This window comes from Arachis ipaensis, chromosome B6 (assembly GCF_059453495.1).
Source record: "Arachis ipaensis isolate K30076 ecotype BB chromosome B6, ASM5945349v1, whole genome shotgun sequence".
NCBI classification, from domain to species: Eukaryota; Viridiplantae; Streptophyta; class Magnoliopsida; order Fabales; family Fabaceae; genus Arachis; species Arachis ipaensis.
Window position 1 is genome coordinate 149,652,207 of NC_142441.1, and position 22,868 is coordinate 149,675,074.

General features: G+C 32.4%; 2 protein-coding genes across 2 annotated transcripts; one reads left to right on the plus strand and one right to left on the minus strand.

The window, feature by feature from the left end:
- Positions 1 to 10,134: 10,134 nt before the first annotated feature.
- Positions 10,135 to 14,930, plus strand: LOC107605560 (3'-5' exonuclease domain-containing protein / K homology domain-containing protein / KH domain-containing protein). The gene is made up of 9 exons (XM_016307474.3): positions 10,135 to 10,487; positions 11,059 to 11,366; positions 11,475 to 11,525; positions 12,826 to 12,919; positions 13,057 to 13,103; positions 13,550 to 13,766; positions 14,137 to 14,266; positions 14,368 to 14,410; positions 14,665 to 14,930. The coding sequence occupies exons 1-9, from the start codon at positions 10,397 to 10,399 to the stop codon at positions 14,737 to 14,739; spliced, it is 1,056 nt and encodes a 351-aa protein (XP_016162960.1). The 5' UTR covers positions 10,135 to 10,396; the 3' UTR covers positions 14,740 to 14,930.
- A 510-nt stretch (positions 14,931 to 15,440) lies between these two features.
- LOC107605559 (ENTH/VHS family protein) lies at positions 15,441 to 21,738 on the minus strand. Its single transcript, XM_088489785.1, has 11 exons — positions 21,513 to 21,738; positions 21,332 to 21,383; positions 19,872 to 19,951; positions 19,671 to 19,749; positions 19,476 to 19,559; positions 19,215 to 19,360; positions 18,865 to 19,101; positions 17,979 to 18,133; positions 17,198 to 17,391; positions 16,105 to 16,648; positions 15,441 to 15,952 (listed from the first exon to the last, which is right to left on the minus strand). Exons 1-11 carry the CDS (start codon positions 21,551 to 21,553, stop codon positions 15,729 to 15,731), a joined length of 1,836 nt encoding a protein of 611 aa, XP_088345911.1. The 5' UTR covers positions 21,554 to 21,738; the 3' UTR covers positions 15,441 to 15,728.
- Between the last annotated feature and the right edge of the window lie 1,130 nt (positions 21,739 to 22,868).

The window sequence follows — 22,868 nt, forward strand, 5'->3', positions numbered from 1 at the left end:
GACATTAGAAATTATAAAATTAAATTAATTTAATTCTAATTTTTTTATTAGATTGCGGTTTAAGTTGCGTAGAGTCGTAGACGTTTTAAATCAATCTAAACTGTATTAGATTTTTTTTTTTTTATATCCGTCCTAATTTAATAGTCATGTAAACACAAGATATTAATTTTAACATGTTTTATCAATATACATTTGCAATAAATATATTTGGGTGTTTAGATGTATGGTGCCAATGATATAATTAATAAATTATAAAATATAAATAATTTTAAAAAATATATAAACAAATATGAAATTTAACTTGGTATAAACATCTCAAATGTATCGGGAGTAGATCCTTTTCAGTGAAAAAAAAAAATAGATGGTATTCCGTGTTTAATCTCATCCTTCATTGTTTTTTTTCTTCTATTTATTTTAGGTCTCACTTATAGAATTAAAGGTGAGAGATCACACTTTATTCTCTCAAATGTTAAAAAAAACCGGAGAGAATCTATTTTCCAAATGTACTTAATTTTAGCCTACATATATATTTACCAGAGTGCACACAAACAAAAAAAGCAAAAAACATGTGTAATGTTGTGATAAAAATGATTATGTGGATGTCTATTTATGATAAACAGTTCGGTATTCTCAAGATATAATGAATTTAATAAAATTTGAAAATGTAATCTTTCGTTAGTATATAAATAGGAGGTTAAGTCTCAGTTAATTCTTAATAATACCTAACAACAACAACAAACACTTTTTTCTCTCTTTATATATATATATATTGAGATAATAATATTAGTGGATATTAATTCTAGAGTCTTCTATTTATATTTTATTATTTTATATTTATTTCTTCTTCTTTATTTATTTATTTTACAATATGTTATCAGCACAAGACTCTTGATTAAAATTTAGGAAGACTCAGGTAATAAATAATACATTTAGAAACAATTACTTATCATAGATATTAGATGGCGAAACAACTACTCATTATAGATATTAGATGCCGAAATTCATCTTGATTCAATAGACATTGGAGATACCATTAGGGTTGAAAATAATACATCGTAAAAGGATAAAATTAAAGCCATGATCTTCCTTCGTCATCATAATAAATATCTCACACTAAAAGATCCTATAGATTTGTGGAAGAACTTTGAAAAAATGTATAATTATCAAAAGACAGTGATACTTCCTCAAACCCGATACGAGTGGACACACTTGCGTATACGGGATTTTAAATTCATAAATGAATACAATTCAACAATGTTCCGAATTACCTCACGAATGAAATTATGTCGGAAAAAAGATGACTGATAATGACATGTTAGAGAAAACTTTCTCGACCTTCCATATAGGGGTGGCAACATGCACCCTACCCAAGGGTACCCAATCCGACCCCACTCGGTTGGGTAGGGTGCGGGTTGAACCTCAGCCCTACTCGACCAACCTGCACCCTATATACGTATATGTTATATACTTATATAAACATATGTTTCAAGTGGATGTTGAACTAAAGACATCTCGCTAAATGTAAAAGATCTTTAACCACTAAAAAAAGGTAATTAATTGATAATTTAATGTTTTTTATTTTACATAAAAGTCAGTTCTATTTTAAATTATTATCAAGTTATATAATAATGTTGCATCTTTTTTGTAACCCGCGGATTAAAAATAGGTTGAGTTAGGGTTAGGATTGGGATATTCTCAACATAGGGTAAGGTTGAGCTTATATAAAAATCTCAAATAATGAATTGGATTGGGTTGTGACAGCATTGGATTGGGTATCCCAAATAATGAATTAGACCTTAAATGTTTAGATTTTGTTAATAGAAAAAAAAAAAAAAGAAGAAGAAGAGAAGTAGCCATGTTCAGCAATAAGTAGTAGCAATGGAGCCTCAAATGAAAATTTATGCTGCCTTCATGTCAATTTATTTTTTTAATATCTTCTGACTCCTTTAATATTTATCTAGTTTGGAACAATTTATTTTGATTTTGAGAATTCGAAATAATTTAAAAAGTTCATTTTAAATTCAGTTTTAAATAGCAAAATTTATATAACATTTAATTTAAGTTGCAAAAAATTTTAAAGATTGAAACACAAGGATGAAAAAATTAATATCCAAAATTTATATATAGCTTGCAATGATCTTTTCTTCCTAAGCTTCTAAGAGAGTAGTTTTCGAAATTTTTTTCTAAGATTATAAAGTTAGCATTTCATATTTTAGCTGGTTGTAATATTATTATTTTCTATATACTTTAGGATATGACTAAAAATAATTAGTCTTTTTATTTATTAAGATATAGGATTTAATATATTAAGAAGCTTCACTAAAAAATATTTATTATTACATAATTATATAATTTCAATTTTAATTCCTCTGACTGAAAAGTTATAGATGAATTATATTAATTTATAATATTTTTATTATATTAATAATTTTGTAGATAAATTATTTATGTTGTCAATATGATTGAACTATTTTTTTTAACTAAATCACTAAATCTAATTTTCTTAGTGTAAATATTATTCACTCAATATTTTTTAGATAAATCATTTGTTTCATCAATATTATTTAACTAAGTCATCGAATTCAGTTTTCATGGTGCACTTAATATTTATAATTTTTTTACAAACATTGTATAGATTAATTTTTCGGTATATTAACTTAATATATAAGTATACAATGTTAATTTTTTTCTATTGAAATATATAATTAATAATTAAATATACTAAGAAGTAGGTTTTATTACTGTTTATGGTGGTTAGCTTAGCATATAAATTTTAGGCTTCACCACTTGAGAGCATAGATTTGTATAATTATTTTATTGCTTCATATATTTATGATTTTTTCAACTCATGCAATCTTTGGCTGTAATATATTTTTCACAAGTTACACATTTAATTTTTAGTTATTCCTAAATCATTGATTAGCCTTTACAGGTGGTTAGTTTAGTGATGAAAACTCAAGGGTTCACCATTTGAAAACAATGGTTTGTATCTTTTTTTTTATTACTTTTTATATAATTTAGGATATGACTATAATTAGTTTTTTTATTTATTAAGATATACGATTTAATATATTAAGAAGCTTTGCTAAAAAATATTTAGATTTAATTATTCTATTGGTCCCTATAGTTTTGCAAAATTTTCAATTAGGTCTTTATACTTTTTTTTTTTTTAATTGAGTCCTTGCACCAAAATAACCCTTAACTATGAATGCTAACTCACAAGTCCTACATCATAAATCGGACTTTTTAATCTATAAATTCTAAATACTAATTTCTTAACTCTAATCCTAAATAATATCATACACAGTAAAATACTAATAAAGATATTTTGTATCACTTTTCTAATTAAAAATGCCAAAACTTTAACATTTGTTGTATACAATCCTATAAATTAAAAAATTTCTACTGGAACCTAATATTTCAAAATGTGAAATCTAATATTGTAATGAGTAAACGAGTCTCTAATTTTTATGCAAGGATAATTTTGGTTCAAAGGGTTTATTAAATAATATTGAAGTTAGCCCAAAATCTTCTTGTATCATTTAGTAGTTATAAAATTATTTATAGATATATACCTATAATTTTCATAAATTACATTTTTTTTGGGCCATATAAATTGAATTATGTAAATAGACTGACACACATTAACACATAATAAACATATAACCAATTTTTATTCAGAACATGTGTATAATTTTAGCCTTCAATTAATTTATTAATATAAATTATCGTTGTTTTTAAATATTATATATATATATATATTCTTCTTTTTGTTTTATTTTTTTAAAAATTAATTATTCTTTTAAACTTTGAAGGATTCATTAACTACTTTGCATTTATTATATATCTTCAATATTTTTATAAAAAAATATCAAAAAATTTAAATTACAAAATACTAGCAAAAATATATATTTTTTTTAATTTTTAGATATAATTTAACTTTACTTACGTAAGATATTTTATTAAAACAAATCATGCATACCAAATTAAACAATAAATTTTAAAGTAAGTAATTTTAATTAAAGAAACGGACTCCTAAGGTTTAAGGGATATTTGTTTAGTATTATTAGTAAAAATTATAAAAAAAATAGTGATGTATATTGTTTAGTGTTATTAGTAAGAGTTTAGGATTTAATGACGTGTATTAAGTTTTTTTAAGAAAATAGTTTGTAAACTGTATAAAACAGTTTAAAACGCTAAACATCCATCAGAACTTGTTAATTAATTAATTTTAAAACCCTAAACGTCCATCATAACTTCTTGCTTATTATTTTTGTGGCGTAAGACTAGAAATTTAGAATTTTGAAGAAGCCACTTTTTTCTTTGAGCTTTCGTTTCTTCTGGCCTTTTTTTTCCCTCTTGGTTTCTTCTAGTTTTTTTTTTTTTTGGTTTACCCAAACGGTATCTCCCAACCCGACAGGTTAAGGACTAATCCGTCGCGGATCTAAGCTCCATTTAAGGGTTTGCCGCTGACCAATGAGTTGCTGCATGCACAATGCGGGGTTCGAACTCCCGACACTTGCTTAAGCGGACGAATGAGTTGACCACTCGACCAACCCAAGTTGGTTTGGTTCCTTCTAGCTTCGACTCTTTCATTTAGGATTGCCCATTTCAAACTATAGTGTCAGTCAAATTATTTTACCCAATTGTTGTTAGATCATTAAAAAAGTTCAAGATCATAATCATCTTTATTAATGCATGAATTGGATATTAACTAACTAATTCCTTCATATAGTACTTTTTTGGCACCCTGCAGAATTGTCTGGAACTTTACCAACAAGGTAAACACGTGTTGCTTTTCTCTTTATGACACATACTTTTAGCACCAACTGAAAAATTATCTTTTTAGCACTATAGTATAACCCTTATTGTTATTGTAAGTGTTGGAATAGACTCATAATATTGTCATTGTTAGTTTGTTTGTTTTATATTTTTTTTCTATGATGCTAAGGTTTTTTAATTCAGATTTTAGAAATTTTTCTTGTTGATCTCAAATAATAAGTAGCAATTTTATGTTTATATAGTGAAAATATGAGATCTTGATGATGTTGTTGCTGTTGCTCCAATGACATCATACCGCCATCTCCCAACCACTGAACCCAAAAGAATCTTATAATGCAGAAGGTATAGACAAATTAGTAAATTAATATTTTTTTTTAATGTTTATTGTTAATAAAGGTTTAATCACAAAAATTGATATAGCATAAGGACTCAATATAAAAAATATATATATATAAGAAACTAATTGAAACCTATATCTTTCACAAGTTATGATTTTAATTTTTAATTATTCCTAAATCCTTGATTATTGTTTACGGTAATTAGCTTAGCGATGAAAACTCAAATAAGGTTCACCATTTAAAAACAAGTATCTGTATCATTTTTTTATTACTTTCTATATAATTTACTATATGACTATAAATAATTAGTCTTTTTATTTATTAAGATATATGGTTTAATATACTAAAATGCATCATTCAAAAATATTTATTATTATATAATTATACAATTTTAATTTTAATTTTTCGGTTTGAAAAATTATAAATAATTTTTATTAATTTATAATAATTTTATTATATTATTAATTTTGTAGATAAATTATTTGTGTTGTCAATATTATTTAATTAATTTTGTAACTAAATCACTAAATTCAATTTTCATAATATAAATATTATTCATTCAATATTTTTTAGATAACTCATTTGCTTCATGAATATTTTTTAATATACTTCAATATTACTTTAGTATTTATATATTTAAGATTTAAGATTTATATATATGATTTAGATTTTAGAATTCAAGGGTTTCGGTTTATGATTTTATAGTTTGTTTTCATGATTTAGTGTATCGGATTTTGAATTTTACAACGTAGTGTTTTAGGATTTTATTGGTATAATTTTGTTTTAGGAGTTTAGATTTATGTTTTATCCTTTATTATTTATTGAAAATAATAATTTTTATTTTGTTGTCCTGAAACAAGTTTTGTATAATTAATAAGTCAACTGTGTTACACGTTATATTTTCTATTTTTATTTCTTTAGTATTAATATATTACTTTTCGTTATTATTGTTATTTTTTGTGTATGATTAATTTTATTTTTAATATTTAAAATATTATATTTTTGTCATCGTTAAAATTAATTTTTTTTTTCAAAAATATATTTTTCTCTAATATGATTGTAAATCTACAGAAATTAATTTATTAATGGAAATAAAAATAGTGATGTGTAAGTATATTGTGGCATGTTGTGTAATCCACAAATGTGGACTGATGAAGTCAGTAACTTGCAAAACGCAGGTTATGTTTTGACTGAGACGAAAAAGTGACATAGCTGCAAAACGCAGCTTGCGTTTGACAGGGAAGGAGAACGAAATCTCGAAACGTGTTCCTGTCCTCTGCATGCTGACATGTCTCCCAGCTTTGACTATCCTCGAAGTCCCAAAATGCAACCTGCATGTATGACACGTGTATGGGAGAGTGGTGGAGCCGATGTTTAAAAACAAAACGTAAGCCATGAGTGTTTCACCGTTTCACTTATACTTGTTTCAAATTTTCACTTGCTGTGAGTGATATAGTTTAGAGAGTGAAAGGGTTGGGGTTGAGGGTGAAAGGGGGTAAGTGGTGGGAGGAAGAACCAGTGAAGGTTTGGGTTTTTATTTAGTGAAGAAGTAAAAATGTCTCGCAATTTTACTTTACCTGAAGAGCACATTATTGAATATCTATGTTGTGTTCAGAGTTGTATTTAAAGTTGTATTCAGTGTTGTATCTTATATTTAGATGATTATGTTTAGTATTACTATTATTATATATTTAGCTTTGTTCTCGTATAGCTCTGTTTGAGATTATTATATTGCACTTTTGTAACGAAATGTGTATTTATGAAAGAGTTATATAACAAGGTTACATAAAAAGTAACATATAATTGTGAAGTAGGTCATAACAAAGTTATATTAAAAAGCTTAACCACTAATGACCTCCAGCGGAGCTTGGACCTGCGCACTGAGGACATCGGCTGTGGCTATGTCCCTCGCGTCCACATATAGTACACTAGCGAGGACCACGCATATCCCGCGAATCCATCTCATTCAAGTAGCGGGTTGACTTTGGTCTTCCTTTCGTCGCGCGCCTCAATATCCAGTTGGCAATCACCTTCGCTCATTTATATCTATCCCACGTAGATGAGTCACCCATCGGAACAAACTCGCCTCTGTACACCTTGTAAATTTCAAACATCTTGTACACGTCGGGCACATATACTTGCTAATCAAGACGCTGGTTAGTGCAACATGCAAGAACGTGGCGACATGGGAGTCTCTCGACTTGGAAATGGCCACAGTCGCAGTGTCGTTGCACAAGGTTAACAGTGTAAATGGAACCATCTTGCATTTCGTGAACCTCAAACATCTCATTGCGCCTGTCGAACCGGTTGACCACAATGTTTCCTGCACGTCGAAAGCTTTCTTCAACTCTCTTCGTTGCAAATTCCGAATACATGAATCCGTTGCGGACACGCTCATGAGCATCGGTGCTCTTCCGAGTAAACAATTCGTTCAGCCAATAGAAAGTAGACATAACAATGGCAGTCACAGGAAGGTTGTGTGCACCCTTCAGGACAGAATTTGTACACTCTACCAAGTTTGTCGTCATATGTCCCCAACGATGACCCCCGTCGAATGCCAACACCCACCTCTGAATACCGATGTCATCAAACCATCGAGTATATGCCTCACCCCGCTCTTTTAGCCTCTGGTAGTTGTTGTTGTACTCCTTTTCCGTCCTAGAATAGCCTGTTCAACAATTCATTTAATCATAAGCAGATACTACAAAATTACTTTGAATAGAACCATAACAGCGAAATAAAATACCTGTGTTAACCAAAAATTTATGCAAATACGGAGTCTTGAACCTCCTTAAGAAGTTGGAACTGATGTGCCTGATGCAGTACATGTGCCACGCTCTTGGTGGTGACCATGCACTGTTATTGTGAGCTACTGCAGCGTCGATGGAGGTATGACGGTCAGAATAATTCCCACGCCATTGATGGTAACAATATATCTCCACAAATTGGTTAGGAAAAACTCCCATGCGTCAGCCATTTTGCCCTCGACTATCGCAAATGGAATGGGCACAATGTTTTGTTTCCCATCTTGTGCAACTGCAACCAGAAGTGCACCTTTATATTTTCTGTACAGGTGCGTGCCATCAACCTGCACCAGAGGCTTACAGTGTCTGAATGCTACAATACATGGATAGAAACTCCAAAAAACGCAGTGCAGTACTCTTACACCTTGAACCTCCTCACTCTCACGGTAAACGGGGAGTGTTTTAATTTGAACACGAGACATTTGCATCTTCACAGTCATTGCTTTCAACCATACTGGCAGAGTCTGGTAGGAAACTTCCTAATCACCGAAAATTTTTGTGACAGATTTTTGCTTTGCCAACCAAGCCTTGCGGTCACCTGGATTGAACTTCTGCAATAATAGACTTCATCTTTATCGACAGATCTGCTTCGACCAACAGCCTAATAGCCTCTGCAATTGTGTCTGAGTCCAACTTGGCATGATCTTGTGAAATCGTGCCCATGGTGCACGTGTGTTTGCCATTGTATCTTCTGATCTCCCAACAACCCTTCTTTCGAATCAAACTAGCTCGGATAAGCCAATCACACCATGCACCATAACCCTTGCATTTCGCATAGAATGTCTGTGGCTCGGACTCATACACAGTGTAATCAACTCTTCTATAGATGGTGTAGCTTTTGATTGCAAATATCATCGACTCCCTGGAACCAAATTCCATTCCGACACTAAATTCACCATCTTCCGCCGCAGCATTGCCTCCACCTATGACATGCAAACCACAGCCAGTCGGACAAGGCAAATAAAATAAATAGTAGTTGTAACTTTAATTAATAACCATAAGATAACATACCGATATTCGCATACTCAGGAAATTCCGGGGCACGCATGGCTTCGAGGTCGAGAGTCCGCATAAAAGACGGAACGCCAAAGGGGTGCTGACTTACAATCGCATGTGCCTCATCATGTGCCGCCAGATTGCCTGCCAAGTCTCCGTCATCGTTTTCGTCATCGACTTCATAGTTGGCTTCAAACTCCTCTTCACTGTCGTTGTTATCTTCTCCCCAATCTAACTCCACAACATCAACGTTGACATCGTCGCCAACCGCATCCATCCCCGTATGCTGTTCAAACTCAACGTACAGCTCTATAATCGGCACGTGACCTCGGGTTTGTTGATAAATAAAGAACATCCGCTACATGCATGCGTTGTCGGTGATGGACATCAGTTGAAACTGCATCAGCCCACCAAATACTTGTACATGATTTCTGTACAAAATGTTGCTCACCCTTTTAAAAATGTGACTCTGTATGTTCTCACAAAGATCATTTTGTAACTCCACAAAACTCATGGTACATGAAATAGCAAATGAAGACGGACATTCACAAATAAAAATCACTCATTCGTGTGTGTTTGGTATAATCTCACCGTCATAATACATTCGAATATTTGCAATACATTCCATACTCTCAACCTCACCTAATCCGATTTTGTTGACACTACTAATTGCCCAAAAAATTCAGGTTTGAGATATATGAAAACAAGAGGAATGGGAGTAGAATGAAAATGAGCAACTTGAGATGGGTTGTGTTTCGTATTTATAAGCAAGGTTTTCGAATAAAATATTATTTCCTATACAAAACGCACCCAACGTTTTGAAATTAAAAAAAAAAAAAGAATTCTGACACAGAAATGCAAATTGCGTTTTGGAGACCTAAAAAAATTTTGTGCCGTTGTCCATCCAAAACGCAGGCTGCATTTGGGCCAAAAAAAATAAAAAATTTCAGAAATTAGAAAAGCATAAAACTTTGGGCTGAACGAAAATTTTAAAAAAAAAAATTAAATGCTAAACGTAACCTACATTTGGTTATTTTTTCACAAAAAAGAAAAAAGGTTAATGAAATGTGCAATTTGCCCTGACCCAATAGGAGTGGAAAACACCAAGTCACCAACACACTCCTATTTCAATGAACTACACCAAATTTTTTTCCAAACGGAAAAAAATGAGCCGTAAATCTAATATGAGATATTTTTTGGTTTTTCCTACAAGCATTCCTAATAATTAATATCTCTTTTTCTTCCTTGAAAACAGTTGCGGAGCCCTCTCAAAGAACAAAACGACTTGGAAGAACACAAAGCAGTGACTGAGAAGTGAGAAGTGAGAACTCAGCTCGCATTTCCTTTCATTTACTCTCAACTCTGAAGACTCCTATAAAAGCCAGAAAGAGAGATCAGAGAACACAACGTTCATTTCGTTTTCATTTCCATTTCATTTCACGAGAGAAACCTCTCATGTGACGACCACATTCACCAATGGCTTCTTCTTCTTCTTCTTCTTCTTCTTCTTCCGCGCCTACAACTCCTTCTCCCTCCTTCACCGCTCGCATTCCCCTTCCTCCTTCAGGTTCGTCTTCTCCACTAAACCTATCTTTATTCTCTTTTGTTTAGCTTCTACTCTACTTTCCTCCTTTTCGATCGATCTAGGGCTCCGATTTTCCTTCATTACGCCTTTTCTTCCCCGATAAAATGTGCCGAGTGCTTATCGAATTTCAATTTGGTGTTTTCTTTTTAATCTTTCATATTTATTCGTTTTGCCGCTTATTTACAGGTCAGAATGTGCGTTTACTTGTTCGTACTTTTGTAACGTTCTTGCTTGATTGCGTTCTGTTCTAACTTACTATTTGATCGAGTTGCTTGGAGTTTTTTCCTTTTTTCCTTTTTTTTTTGTCTTTAGCATTTTTCTTTTTATCTTTTAATATTCTTGATGTTTGTTTACTTAGACAATGGCCGGTTACCGTTTGATAGAGCTGCTGTTTGTTTGTAACTACTTTTCTGCACGAATATTTTTACTTGATTCCTGCACGAATCTACTATTTTGATCGAGCTGCTGTGATTTTCTTTTCCATTTTCTTTCCTCTTCTTGATGTTATTCGAGATCATTGACTTGGATTTTGCAAACGCTGATTTCTAATTAGGTGACAGCCCTCCTAATGTTGAATCTAATTCAGCTCTGGTTCCTATCCATATTGTGACAACTGCATCTCAACTCCCAACTGAGTTTCTGGAACCATCGCCGCAGCACCAGTTCATCATTGGTTTTGATTGTGAGGGCGAAGACTTGTGTCGAACTGGAGCTCTATGTCTAATACAGCTTGCATTCCCAGATGCCATTTACTTGGTTGACGCAATAGAAGGTGGGGAAGCGCTGATCAAAGCCTGTAAGCCTGCGCTCGAGTCCAATTTCATCACAAAAGTGATTCATGATTGCAAAAGGGATAGTGAGGTCGATTTCTTGCTTTTTTTCTTTATTGCTTTTTATTTTTTATTTGTTGAAGTTTAGATGCTTTTGATCAAGTAAGAACAAACTTTAATGGTAATGTTTGCATTCTAGGCATTGTACTTCCAGTTTGACATCAAGCTGAACAACGTGATGGATACCCAGGTGAACTCTCCAGACCCAGCCAATGTATTAGGTCTTGTTAATTTGGCAGTGTAATTGCTTCAACGTTAGCATGCTTTCCCAAATGCTTTATAAATATACGGTTTGTGTATGACTTCTTATTATTATTTTATATATGATTCATTTGAATGTGATCATAAATCTAGTTGAACTTTAATCAAATAAATCTAATTTAAACTGTCTTAGCTTCTCATGCTCTTTGATCACTTTCAACAATATGATTATTAAAACATTCAATTTATGAGGTTTATATCATTTTCACTTGACTTTTATTGTCTGCTCTCATGTGTGATAGTGTTTGTACATCAACTTAAGATTTACATATCACTCGTTTGCTAATCACTGTCCTTTTTTGTAACATGTTAGAATATTGCCATTTATGATTAGAATAGTATCATTTGGTCAATTGTGTTTGTTTGGTTCTTGTAACTTTTGTGAGTAATTTGCTTCATGATGATAATAATCGTCTTGTCATCTTATTGTATACATACTATGAATACATTAGGCATCAATGTTAACTGGATGGTGGCACCTAGGCAGAGATTACAGTTAGTGAATTGGATATCTACTATGTACATATCTGTATCATGTTTGGTTAAAGTGGATAGAACATAAAAGATGTAAAGAGGTAAATTATTGTGTGTGTGTGTGTGTGTGTGTATTAGGAATGCAATTTTATTAATCAACCTAGTTTCTGCCTCTCAATCCATGTTGTTCACCCAGTGGAAGAATACAAATTTTGTGTTCCTTTTCATCTGGTTTTTGTCTCCAAGTGTTTATTATCTCAACAATCAAATACCTTTTGTTTCTCTTCCCTATCTCTATTGTTGTGGGATAATAACCAAACACCCAAATATACACATAATCTATTGGGTCTATCTGTCCAATTCAATCACAAAAAAAAAAAAAAAAAAGATACACATAATTTATCATAATCTTTACAGATAAAAAAAATAACCTACAATCATAAGATAAATCATATTACAAGTTATAACTCAGACTTAAATCATCATTGAAGTTGAAACACATGATTCTGTCACCCTACTGAACACAGACTTCTTTTTTATTGCCCCTTTCCTTGGGTGATCAAAGGGTGATCCATTTTAATTTATGAATTCTCAGTTGGAAACAGGAAATGGAAATCATATCATATTGCAGATATATATCCTTAGAAGTCTTTGATCTTTATTCTTTGTGTTTGCTTTCGATTTCATAGGATACTTACGCTGATGTGGTATATATTTATACATATTGAATTTTTTATCCTATTCTATTGGTTCAGATTGCATATGCACTGATCGACGAGCAAGAAGGGAAGCGGAAAAGAGATGACAACATTTCTTTTGTTGACCTCCTAGCTGATCCACGTTTTTGTGGTAGTATATATATCGTGGTATCCACGTTTCTATATATTGTTGACCATATTACTCTGGATGGATATGATTCAATTTGTCTTAATAAATTCTTAATTATAATTAATTCCTCCATATTCACTTTGAGTGTTTGCATCCAGGCATATCATATGATGAGAAGGAAGAGGTTCGGGTTCTCCTTCGACAGGTTGGTTTTAGAATCTTGGTTGTGCAGACATATCCAATTTACACATTTCTACTTCAAAGTTTAAATTGTTGGTCCAGCGTGAATGTTTTAATTCATCATATTATTCTTAAAGTTGTACTATAGAAAGTAAGAAACTGTAAAGCATCATGAATATATTTAGTTATATTATAATTATTCATATCATTATGTGATTTTTATTTGTTCGGAGGGCTAGTGGGATGAAGGAAGTGATGAGCATCTGGGGATTAAACCCTTGTGCCAAATCCCAATGCCAGCAACCCCTGGCTCATTGATCAAGGGAGGTGTCACTTGATTGACTTGAGATACAACTTTTTGACAATATTTGAATTTCCTTTATGTGCATGTTACACCTATAAAATATTTATGTATGGGTCATTGAACTAATCTATCATGTGATATTATTTCTCAATGTGTTGTGTTCTCAGGACCCCAAGTTTTGGAGATATAGACCTTTTTCTGAACGTATGGTCCGCACAGCTACTGATGATGTCCGTTTTCTTCTGTATGTTTATCACCGAATGATGGTGAACTTGAATGAGCGGTCCTTATGGCATCTTGCGGTTCGTGGTGCCCTGTATTGCCGATGTTTTTGTGTGAACAATAATGATTATGCTGATTGGCCATCTCTGCCTCCTATCCCAGGTCTAGATAATGTTGACAAGAACCTTCTATGACAAAAACTACATGGATGCATGATATTCCCAGTTGCCTTTTATTTCCTGACATTGCCAACCTTAATTTCAAACATGATATCATTGATGCTATTTAAATTTTACTTACTGTTGATGGAATAATTTGCCCGTTGAAATAACCATGATAGGTGAATATTGCACTTCCCATTATGGAGGACTTTCTGTTGCATCATCTACACAAACATGTTGATGCAAGTGGATTATTGTTTAGTGATGCTTTAGGTCAATTTATTGGATATAGACATATAATGTCTGGAATGCTTGTATGATTTGTTAATGATATTGACTGCTAAGCAACACAGTTTTTTATTCCCTTTTAGATACGCTGAAAGTTGATGGAAATGATCTGGAGGAAGAAATTCTTTCAGTAGTAGACATTCCCCGAGGAATGATGGGACGAGTTATTGGTAGAAGGGGGGCTACAATCTTGACAATTAAGGAGGGATGCAAGTACGAATTTTTCTGAGCGCTTTCCATTTCCTTGGTTTAGCAAATAATTTTTGTGGGTGAATTACTAAATACTTTGATTTTAAATGCATTTGTTCTTGCAGTGCGGAAATTGTCATTGGAGGTTCGAAGGGCCCACCTGACAAGGTTAGTATACTCGCCATTACAATTCTTAAACTCCAGTTCCCCAGTGCCTGGCTTTTTTCAATCCAGGGGTTGTTGATTTATTCATAGTCTATCTCTTATTTTTATGAATGATGAACATGATATTTGCCGAGATGTAGACGGTTTTTGAGTTTTGTTACGTACGTACCTGCTGTTGTTTTGCAGCTGATTTTTTTAATGACAAATTAAAAATTATATTACCAATTTTCAATGTTGTTTGGTGTTTTATTATGTAGGTCTTCATCATTGGACCAGTGAAGCAGGTGTTGAAAGCTGCGGCATTGATTAGGGGTAGAATCATAGATATATAGTGAGGAAAATGCTATGGCTGCATCTCAATTCTGATACATACAATTTTTAGCCTATAGTGCGTCTTGGATTGAATTTCGGGGGTTGGAGTTGATCAAATACCTTCGACCCCCTGTCCCCTTCATCTGCCGGGGAGAAAGGATACAAACATTTTGAAATTTTTTCAATCACAGAACTGCCAAAAATTGTTTCATTTCTCTTCTCGTTTCACCAGATTCAAACTACTGTTTGACAGCTCTACTTAGCATTAATATAGTATATTCTAAAGAGCTTCGAACATTAATTTCAAAAAAAAAAAAAAAAAAACTTGTTTTAAGAAAGAAGAATTCTTATAACACTCTTATAAACTTTCAATAGACTTTATATAGAAATACTCAAATAAATTTCTACTTCATTCGAAGCTAAGAATTACTAACTTCAAAACATAATAAAATTGACTTTTCTAAAAACTGATTCTAAACACAAAAGCACCCCCTATATATATATATAGAATAATAATAATAATAATACTTTTTTGGTTGTAGTGGAAAGCCGAAGCCAATTCAACTGGTCTCTAATTTTAATGATAGCATCCGTTTTAGCTCAGACGATTACCAGAAATTAGAAGAAAAACACCCCTTACACAACTGTAGTTTGCTACAATGTAACATAAACGAACAGAAAAAAAAAGGACATGGGGAAAGAGAGAAAGGGAGGGGAGGAATTGTTAAGTTGATCTTCACGAATTTAAGGACTAAAAAAAAAACAGTAACCTAAAGTCGGAAGATAATATTTTACAACTCAAAGCAATACCACCAAATCTTTGGGCACTGCACGATGATGTTGCATCCGATCAGCGTGGGTGAAAAACACAATAGTAAATTCTTACCCTTTAGTAATCACAGCAGTGTGAGAAATATACATAAACAAAATACAAAAACCCACAATGGCAAGAAGCTCAACAGTCTAGGTAATGCCGGCACACAAAGAATGAGTATATAATCAGAGAATTTTACTTCTGGAATCCACCAAATTGATATTGTTGGCTGCTAAGGCTTGAGAACATGTCATTTCCGGTTTCTGTCTGTGAAGGAGTGAATCCAGATCTACCAAGACCAGAACCTGAACCCATAGCTCTACCCATGTAAAATGAAGGTGGAGGGCCTTTCACCACTTCATCTGATCCATCACTTAATCCACCCACAATCCCAACATCTGCAAGATTTACTTTCTTGGCTGCAAAAACAATGGTAGACAAATAAAATTATGGAAACTACTCAATTGCTCAACCAATTGGTATATTACAGAAAGAAAACCAAAATGTGTATTCACAATGTTGCACAAACAGGAAGATAAAAAACAATAATATATTGAGATGATAAACTTACGGCCAGATATATTGAGATCAATCAGTCCACGGCTAAGTGAATCTGCCCAGATGCCAGATTTCACCTGGAATGGATCCTTTTTAGGTGAAACTTTAGAGTCTACTGAAGTTTTACCACTCATCTTATCATGGCTGATGTCACTGGCAACATTATTGGAGGTCTGTGAAGATGCTGAATCAGGTTGAGAAGTAAAATCACCAAAAACATCAGATCCATCAAAATTATTAAGTGGAATAGCAGCAAAGGGGTCGAAAGTGCTATTGTTCACAGGAGCAGAATTTCCTGACTTATTGTCAGGCTGCGCAACTGGTTCAGGAATGGCAAAGGGATCAAAAGTGCTATTATTCACAGGAGCAGAATTTCCTGCATCTGTATGCACAACTGGTTCAGAAACAGCAAAGGGATCAAAAGTGCTACTATTCGCTGAAGCAGAATTTCCTGACTTCTTGTCTGGCTGTGCAACTGGTTTAGGAATGGAAAACAAGTCAACTGTTGGTGTAACTGAAGGAATGGCTGGCTGTGATGCAAATAGATCCACTTCTTCCTATACATAAGTCAACACGGATATGAAAAAATAGAAATTATTAACTATGTGCCAAAAGTAATAAAGAAAAAAATTTTCAGCACATTGAAGTAAAATGTGCAAAAAAGAAGGCAAGGCACACATTATTCTCTCTCATCAGTTCTTCACAATCACACATTAAAGCTTTTAAGGAGTGCAATTTATCTAGATATGAATAAGAACATTCAGAATAATGTCAAAAATTGTGCATCAGTGTTAATGATGGCATATCCCACTCATTATTGGTTCCCCCTACCTGATCATTTCAGCAAGATAACTTGTACAGTTGAATATCATTAACATACTACTTCGGAAGATGAAATTGATATTGTAATTCATAATAAAGAACAGGTCAATAATGTTTATTTCAGTTAAATACTATTCAGTCAAACAATCCTAGTTGATAATGGAAGAGAGGTTCTGAGCTTAGGACCACTAATTAGTAGAGGTTCCTGCCTTTGAATCTGCAGGCAACTGCTGGTGCAGGCATGAGAAAACCAACTGCAGTTGTAAAGAGTGAAGAAATCTAACCTGAGGTTGAGAACTAGCTCCCTTGTCCACATTAGGTGGTGCCGATACAAATGAAGCATCTGCAAATAGATCAACCTCTGAAACACTATTAGCAGCAGCCTTTTCTGTAGAAACAGATGTTGGAGCATCCATGAAGTCACTGATTAAATCTTGTCCAAAGAGATCAACTTGATTAGAGCTTCCAGCCGAAGGCTCTGTTGGAATGAAAACCCAATATCATTGACAGATTGAGAAGAAGAATAATTAAATGACTATTATTGTGGCAGATCTTGTCATCAAATGGATAGTTAAATTGATTATCGTATTTTCTGCCACTAGCTGCTCTGGGACTGGGTACACAGTTCAAGAATAAACAGATCATAATGAAAAAATAGGGATTATTTGAATAGAACTTTTACTGCACCATTTTTACATCATTTCCCTTTTATGAAAATCAAACAAGCAAGAAACAGACTCCAGCACACACTCTCCATCCTCCCCAACCCCGCGACCAGTTAAAAGGAAACAAAAACAGGAGAGGCAGTAAGAAAACTACGTCAAAATGGGGTAGGACTAGAACTGTCATTTTTCCAATCTAACAAGCTTCACCTATAGAGATAATCACTCTACCGGACCAGTCATTTTACTTGGAAAGCTTGTATTATCATATACATAACAGAAAAATGTGCATAATTTTAGTTTCATCCTAAATCTAAATTGAAGGAACAGGTTAATATCACTATTTAAATTAAATGAACAAAATCAGCAACTGGGATGCACTAGACTTTATGGGAATACTTACTAGCAGAAGTTCCTCTTGGATCAAAGTCGTCAAAGTCATCCTCGGTATTATTTGCAGGTGCACTTGAACTTTGAGAAGCAACTGAACTGTAATTATCTTGGGCATTAGTAGTAGATGACTTAGATACTCTGGATGGTGCATTCTCCTGACTTTTGCTGCAAGATAGAGATTCTGGAATTAGAATAGAGGAAATAGCATGTCCCTACGCAACCAAAAAACTGAGCAATTGATGCATGTAAGAGAAGGGAAATGGGATGAGCATCTCAACCATTGACCAAGAGTCCCATTTAAGAGAGTTCTCATTTCTCAAAAGTCAGAACAAGTTCGTTAAACTGGGAATAGAAATGCAAGGTCAAAGGCTTGAGTCTGGCTTTGATACACAAACTTATTTATTTGTTTTACAATGGAAGTATTTGAGTCATAACCTGTATTATTAAAGGTAAAAGGTGATAAAATTTTCCGAACACATCTAATACAAACCAACAAGTTTAGTTTGATGGGATTTAATATTCCTTTGGGATATTATCTGGCAAAATTTCTATTAGAACACTTCTAAAGAACTGCAAAAAAAATAAAATAAGAAAAACAAAAACATTGAAGGAAAATAGTCAAAACCATACAAATTCCTTAGTGCAAGGAACTTAAACAATTCTAGATATTTCAGGCAGCAACTTAACATATAATAACTAAATATGAAGCATCAGAAAACAAAGTACAACAAAATATATGCCATAATGACTGAATTTACAAACTAAGTTCAGTATTTCCCCCAAATTCTAACTAGTACCTAGGGTTATGCCAATGTGTAGAGACAATAATATGGCATAAACATAAAGTACAGTTACAAGTAATTTACAGACGAGAATAGCAGTAAGATATGCCTCACCTGACAGAGTGTGCAGTACCCTTTTTGAAGGAGTTCTCTTCATCGTCACCGATGTTTCGTGATCTTCTAGTGTATTTGTCTTCTTCATAGTCTCCCTTGTCTCTGTAGCTATCCCTAAACCTATCACCATCATTTGAACCAAAGCCCGAATATTTACCACTGCTCTGATAGCTGCCACTACTAAATGAGGTTGACCCAGACTTGTACGTGATTCCACTAGAAGAAACTCCGACGTATCTAAAGTACTCATCCAAAAGAAAAACAAGAATATTATTTACTAACAACACAATCTATATCATAGTTTAATTAAAATCAATTCTGGGATTAAGGTAGTGACATATTCGACCTACTTGTCACGGTTTGCAGCAGCTTTATTTCTCACTTCCTGTATCTTTTCTCTATTATTTAAAAGGGCCACAATGGTTTCTGCCTTCTTCCTGACATTTAGTCCCGAATCCTTACCACTAGGCTCAACATATTCAAAGCTAGAAAGTGCCTTCACCAATCCAAAGTAAAGGATTATATGTAAGAAAATTTATCGTTCATTCTTATTGCCAGTCTGTTTAAATATTGCAAGTTCAAAATAGCAAATACATGAGAAGGATCCTTACTGAGATTTGAAATGTATGCTCTATAATGTCATCAACTGCACGTTCAGACCCATGTGCTACCAAATACTCTATAACAGCTAATGCCTGACGTAAAAGTACTTGAGTTATTGGGTGTGATGTAACAAGAAATAAAATGCAAGGCCTTCCCTTTGTAACTTAAATTTTAAAATAACATGGTTATGCAGAAAGTGTTACCTTGTAAACATAGCGCCAATCTTTTCCAGTTTCAGCCAATCTTGTCCAAAGGACATTCATGACCATTTGACATTCAGTACTGAAAAGTATAGCAGAAGCAATAATTTAAGAATAACACTAAATTTCCTCTAAATAAGAAGGAAAAATAGAACTTCTAAAAGTAGTATAATATAACTAGAACAGAAATAGATAGATGATTACAATTTTTTGGTAGCCAGTGCAATCTCTGCCAGTGCAGAACCATGAGGACCCCAAGGTTCATTATCAGTTGCATCCAACACCTAAATCATAAATAATGGTAAGAACTCCAATAAATAAAACCAGCAGATTTATTAATCATATAATTCAAATGTTGGAGCCATACATCAAATCTACCATACACATCTACAGAGCAGGGCCACAAACCAACAACATATCACTTGCTTAATTCAACTTATAACACCATCTTTTTAAGGTTAAAAGTTATTTGTTAAGTTTGAAACTGAAAGAATGACCATAACTTAGAACAATTTATAACTACCTATCAAATTTATACCATACAAGAATTTTCTTATATAGTGTTGCTATGTAATATCTGATATCTTCCATCTTCTCGACAAAAGGCGCCAGGCTGGTGTATTTGCACAAGATGAATGAGGCTTACAACTAAAAAAATTCAAGTTCCAATAATGGTATAGAATTGCTGGGTTGGGTATGCCCAAAGTGGAGAAAACGAATATAGACTACATACTCTCCATAAATTGGGTCAGGTAAGAACTCCAATGGCAACTCTTCCGGAAGTTGAAGTTATTCAGTGAAGGCCCAATGACAGTTTACAAATTTCATACTATGTAAATGATCTATTTGGTGAAAGCCAGCCACCAGGAACTATTTGTATATCCAACAAGATGTGAAAAGCAATGAAATGCAAACGGATAGGCAATTAACTTTGATATGGCATATTGGTGTATATGTTGATAACTTTCATTCCTCTCGTTCTCTGTATGCACTCCCTGAGTTGGTTTCCCAGAAGGCTGTAGACTTGTAGTTTGGTTTAATAAAGTCCAGCATCTTACTATGTTAAACAGATCAGATTATGCAACGAGGAGATACAAATTCCATAAATAAAAGCAACATCATTGGTTTTTATGTTGCCTGTTTCTACTTTCAAGTTTTAACATGAAAAAAAAAAACATTCCTCAAAATGTTGCTGCTTGGTCCATGACTTCTATAATTAACAAAGTTGGGGAAAAAAATGAAGTGGCAACTTCTTATTTAAAGTCTGAAATATGATATGAAAACAGAAAATTGGCTTCTCTAGTACATTTTTGTCAAGCATCTTACATAAAATTATGAGTTTTTAAACAAAAACGTGCATTTCATCAACACTACTTTTTATACAGTCTATGCGAGACTTATGCAACAATTCTGCCCCATCTTCCCATGAACACAAAGATAAACAGAGACAATTCACATTCACATATGCATTTTACATACAAATCAAATCTAGAACAACACAACACAATTCAATTCACACACTCTCGCAATTCACATTCAATTCAGGAAGGGGAAAAAATATTTCTGATAAACAAAAGAACAAATCAAACAGCAATCTCATGAACATTCCAATCAAATCAACGCAAATAACAAGCAAAACAGCAGCAATTAGAATTTAACTTTACCTTCTGTTCGATCTCGGGAACCTTTAGCACCTTCAGATTCACCTCTCTCTTTCTGATTTCCACACACACATCAGGGAAAAAAAAGAAAAAAAAATCAATCACAACGTCGTGGATTAGAGATTAACACATGAATTAATTCGCATAACAAGAAGATTTTAAAAAAATATAACAGATTGCTCACATTTCTCGAACGGTTTGATCGAAGACCTTCATGAAATCCATGGCGAAGAAAGTTGCAGATCGGATCTGATCTAAGCGCAGCGTGATTTTATAAATAAACAAAGAAAAAAAGGAAGAGAAGAAAGTTACGAATGAAAAATCATATCTTATTGTATATAATTGCAGCAAAATTTCGATGGCTTAGGTTCTTTGAGTAGCAACAAATTTTTTTATTCATATTAATTTTTGTGCATGTTTGGGCGCCATTATTTTATTAAAAAAAAGATTTTTTTTTTATTTTTTAATGTGTTTGGCAAATTTCTAGTAGTAAAAGTAAAAGCACTAGTAAAATCAAAAAAAGATCTTTTTTGAGAAGCTGTAATTTACATCTTTTTTTAAAAGATCTTTTTTCCTTAAAAAAAAGATGTTTTTCGTGTAATAAATGAACAAAAAAGTACTTTTATATTGTTATACCCAAACATAATTAATAGATAAAAAGACCTTTTTACATGAGATATCCAAACATAAAATTACTTTTACTTCTCTGTAAGATCTTTTAAAAAAAGATAACTCGAAAAAAAATCTTTTCTCAAAAGCTCACCCAAACAAGCCCTTTAAGTGCATGTTTGGGTGTCATTATTTTGTTAAAAAAAAAAGAGATCTTTTTTCAATGAAAAAAAGATTTTTTTTTATTTTTTAACGTGTTTGGCAAATTTTTAATATTTAAAGTAAAAGCACTAGTAAAATTAAAAAAAGATATTTTTTGAGAAGCTGTAATTTACATCTTTTTTTAAAAGATCTTTTTTTCTTAAAAAAAAAATGTTTTTCATGTAATAAATAAACAAAAAAGTACTTTTATATTGTTATACCCAAACATAATTGATTGATAAAAAGACATTTTTACATGAGATATCCAAACATAAAATTACTTTTACTTCTCTATAAGATCTTTTAAAAAAGATAACTCGAAAAAAGATCTTTTCTTATAAGCTCACCCAAACAAGCCCTAAATCCAGTGGTTGTTTAGTCCCATTATTTTGATAAAAAAAAAATTTAATAAAAAAATATTTTTTTTTAGAGTGTTTGGTAAATTTTTAGTAGTAAAAATAAAAGTATAAAAAAATAAAAAAATATCTTTTTTTAAAAAGCTGTAATTTACATCTTTTTTTTAAAAGATGTTTTTTCTTTAAAAAAAGATACTTTTTATGTAATAAATAAACAAAAAGTACTTTTATATCGTTATATCCAAACATAATTGATAGATAAAAAGATTTTTTACATAAGATAACTAAACATAAAATTACTTTTACTTTTTTATAAGATCTTTTAAAAAAATTAATTCGAAAAAAGATTTTTTTTTTTAGAAACTCACCCAAAC

Coding starts and splice junctions, on each gene's coding strand:
- LOC107605560 (XM_016307474.3), top strand. CDS start 10,397: ATGGCTTCTTCTTCTTCTTCTTCTTCTTCTTCTTCCGCGCCTACAACT. Junction 10,488..11,058: donor CATTCCCCTTCCTCCTTCAG/GTTCGTCTTCTC, acceptor ATTTCTAATTAG/GTGACAGCCCTCCTAATGTT. Junction 13,767..14,136: donor ATCTCTGCCTCCTATCCCAG/GTCTAGATAATG, acceptor ATTCCCTTTTAG/ATACGCTGAAAGTTGATGGA.
- LOC107605559 (XM_088489785.1), bottom strand. CDS start 21,553: ATGGATTTCATGAAGGTCTTCGATCAAACCGTTCGAGAAAT. Junction 19,102..19,214: donor GCTGCTGCAAACCGTGACAA/GTAGGTCGAATA, acceptor TGAGTACTTTAG/ATACGTCGGAGTTTCTTCTA. Junction 17,392..17,978: donor TCCAAGAGGAACTTCTGCTA/GTAAGTATTCCC, acceptor TCATTCCAACAG/AGCCTTCGGCTGGAAGCTCT.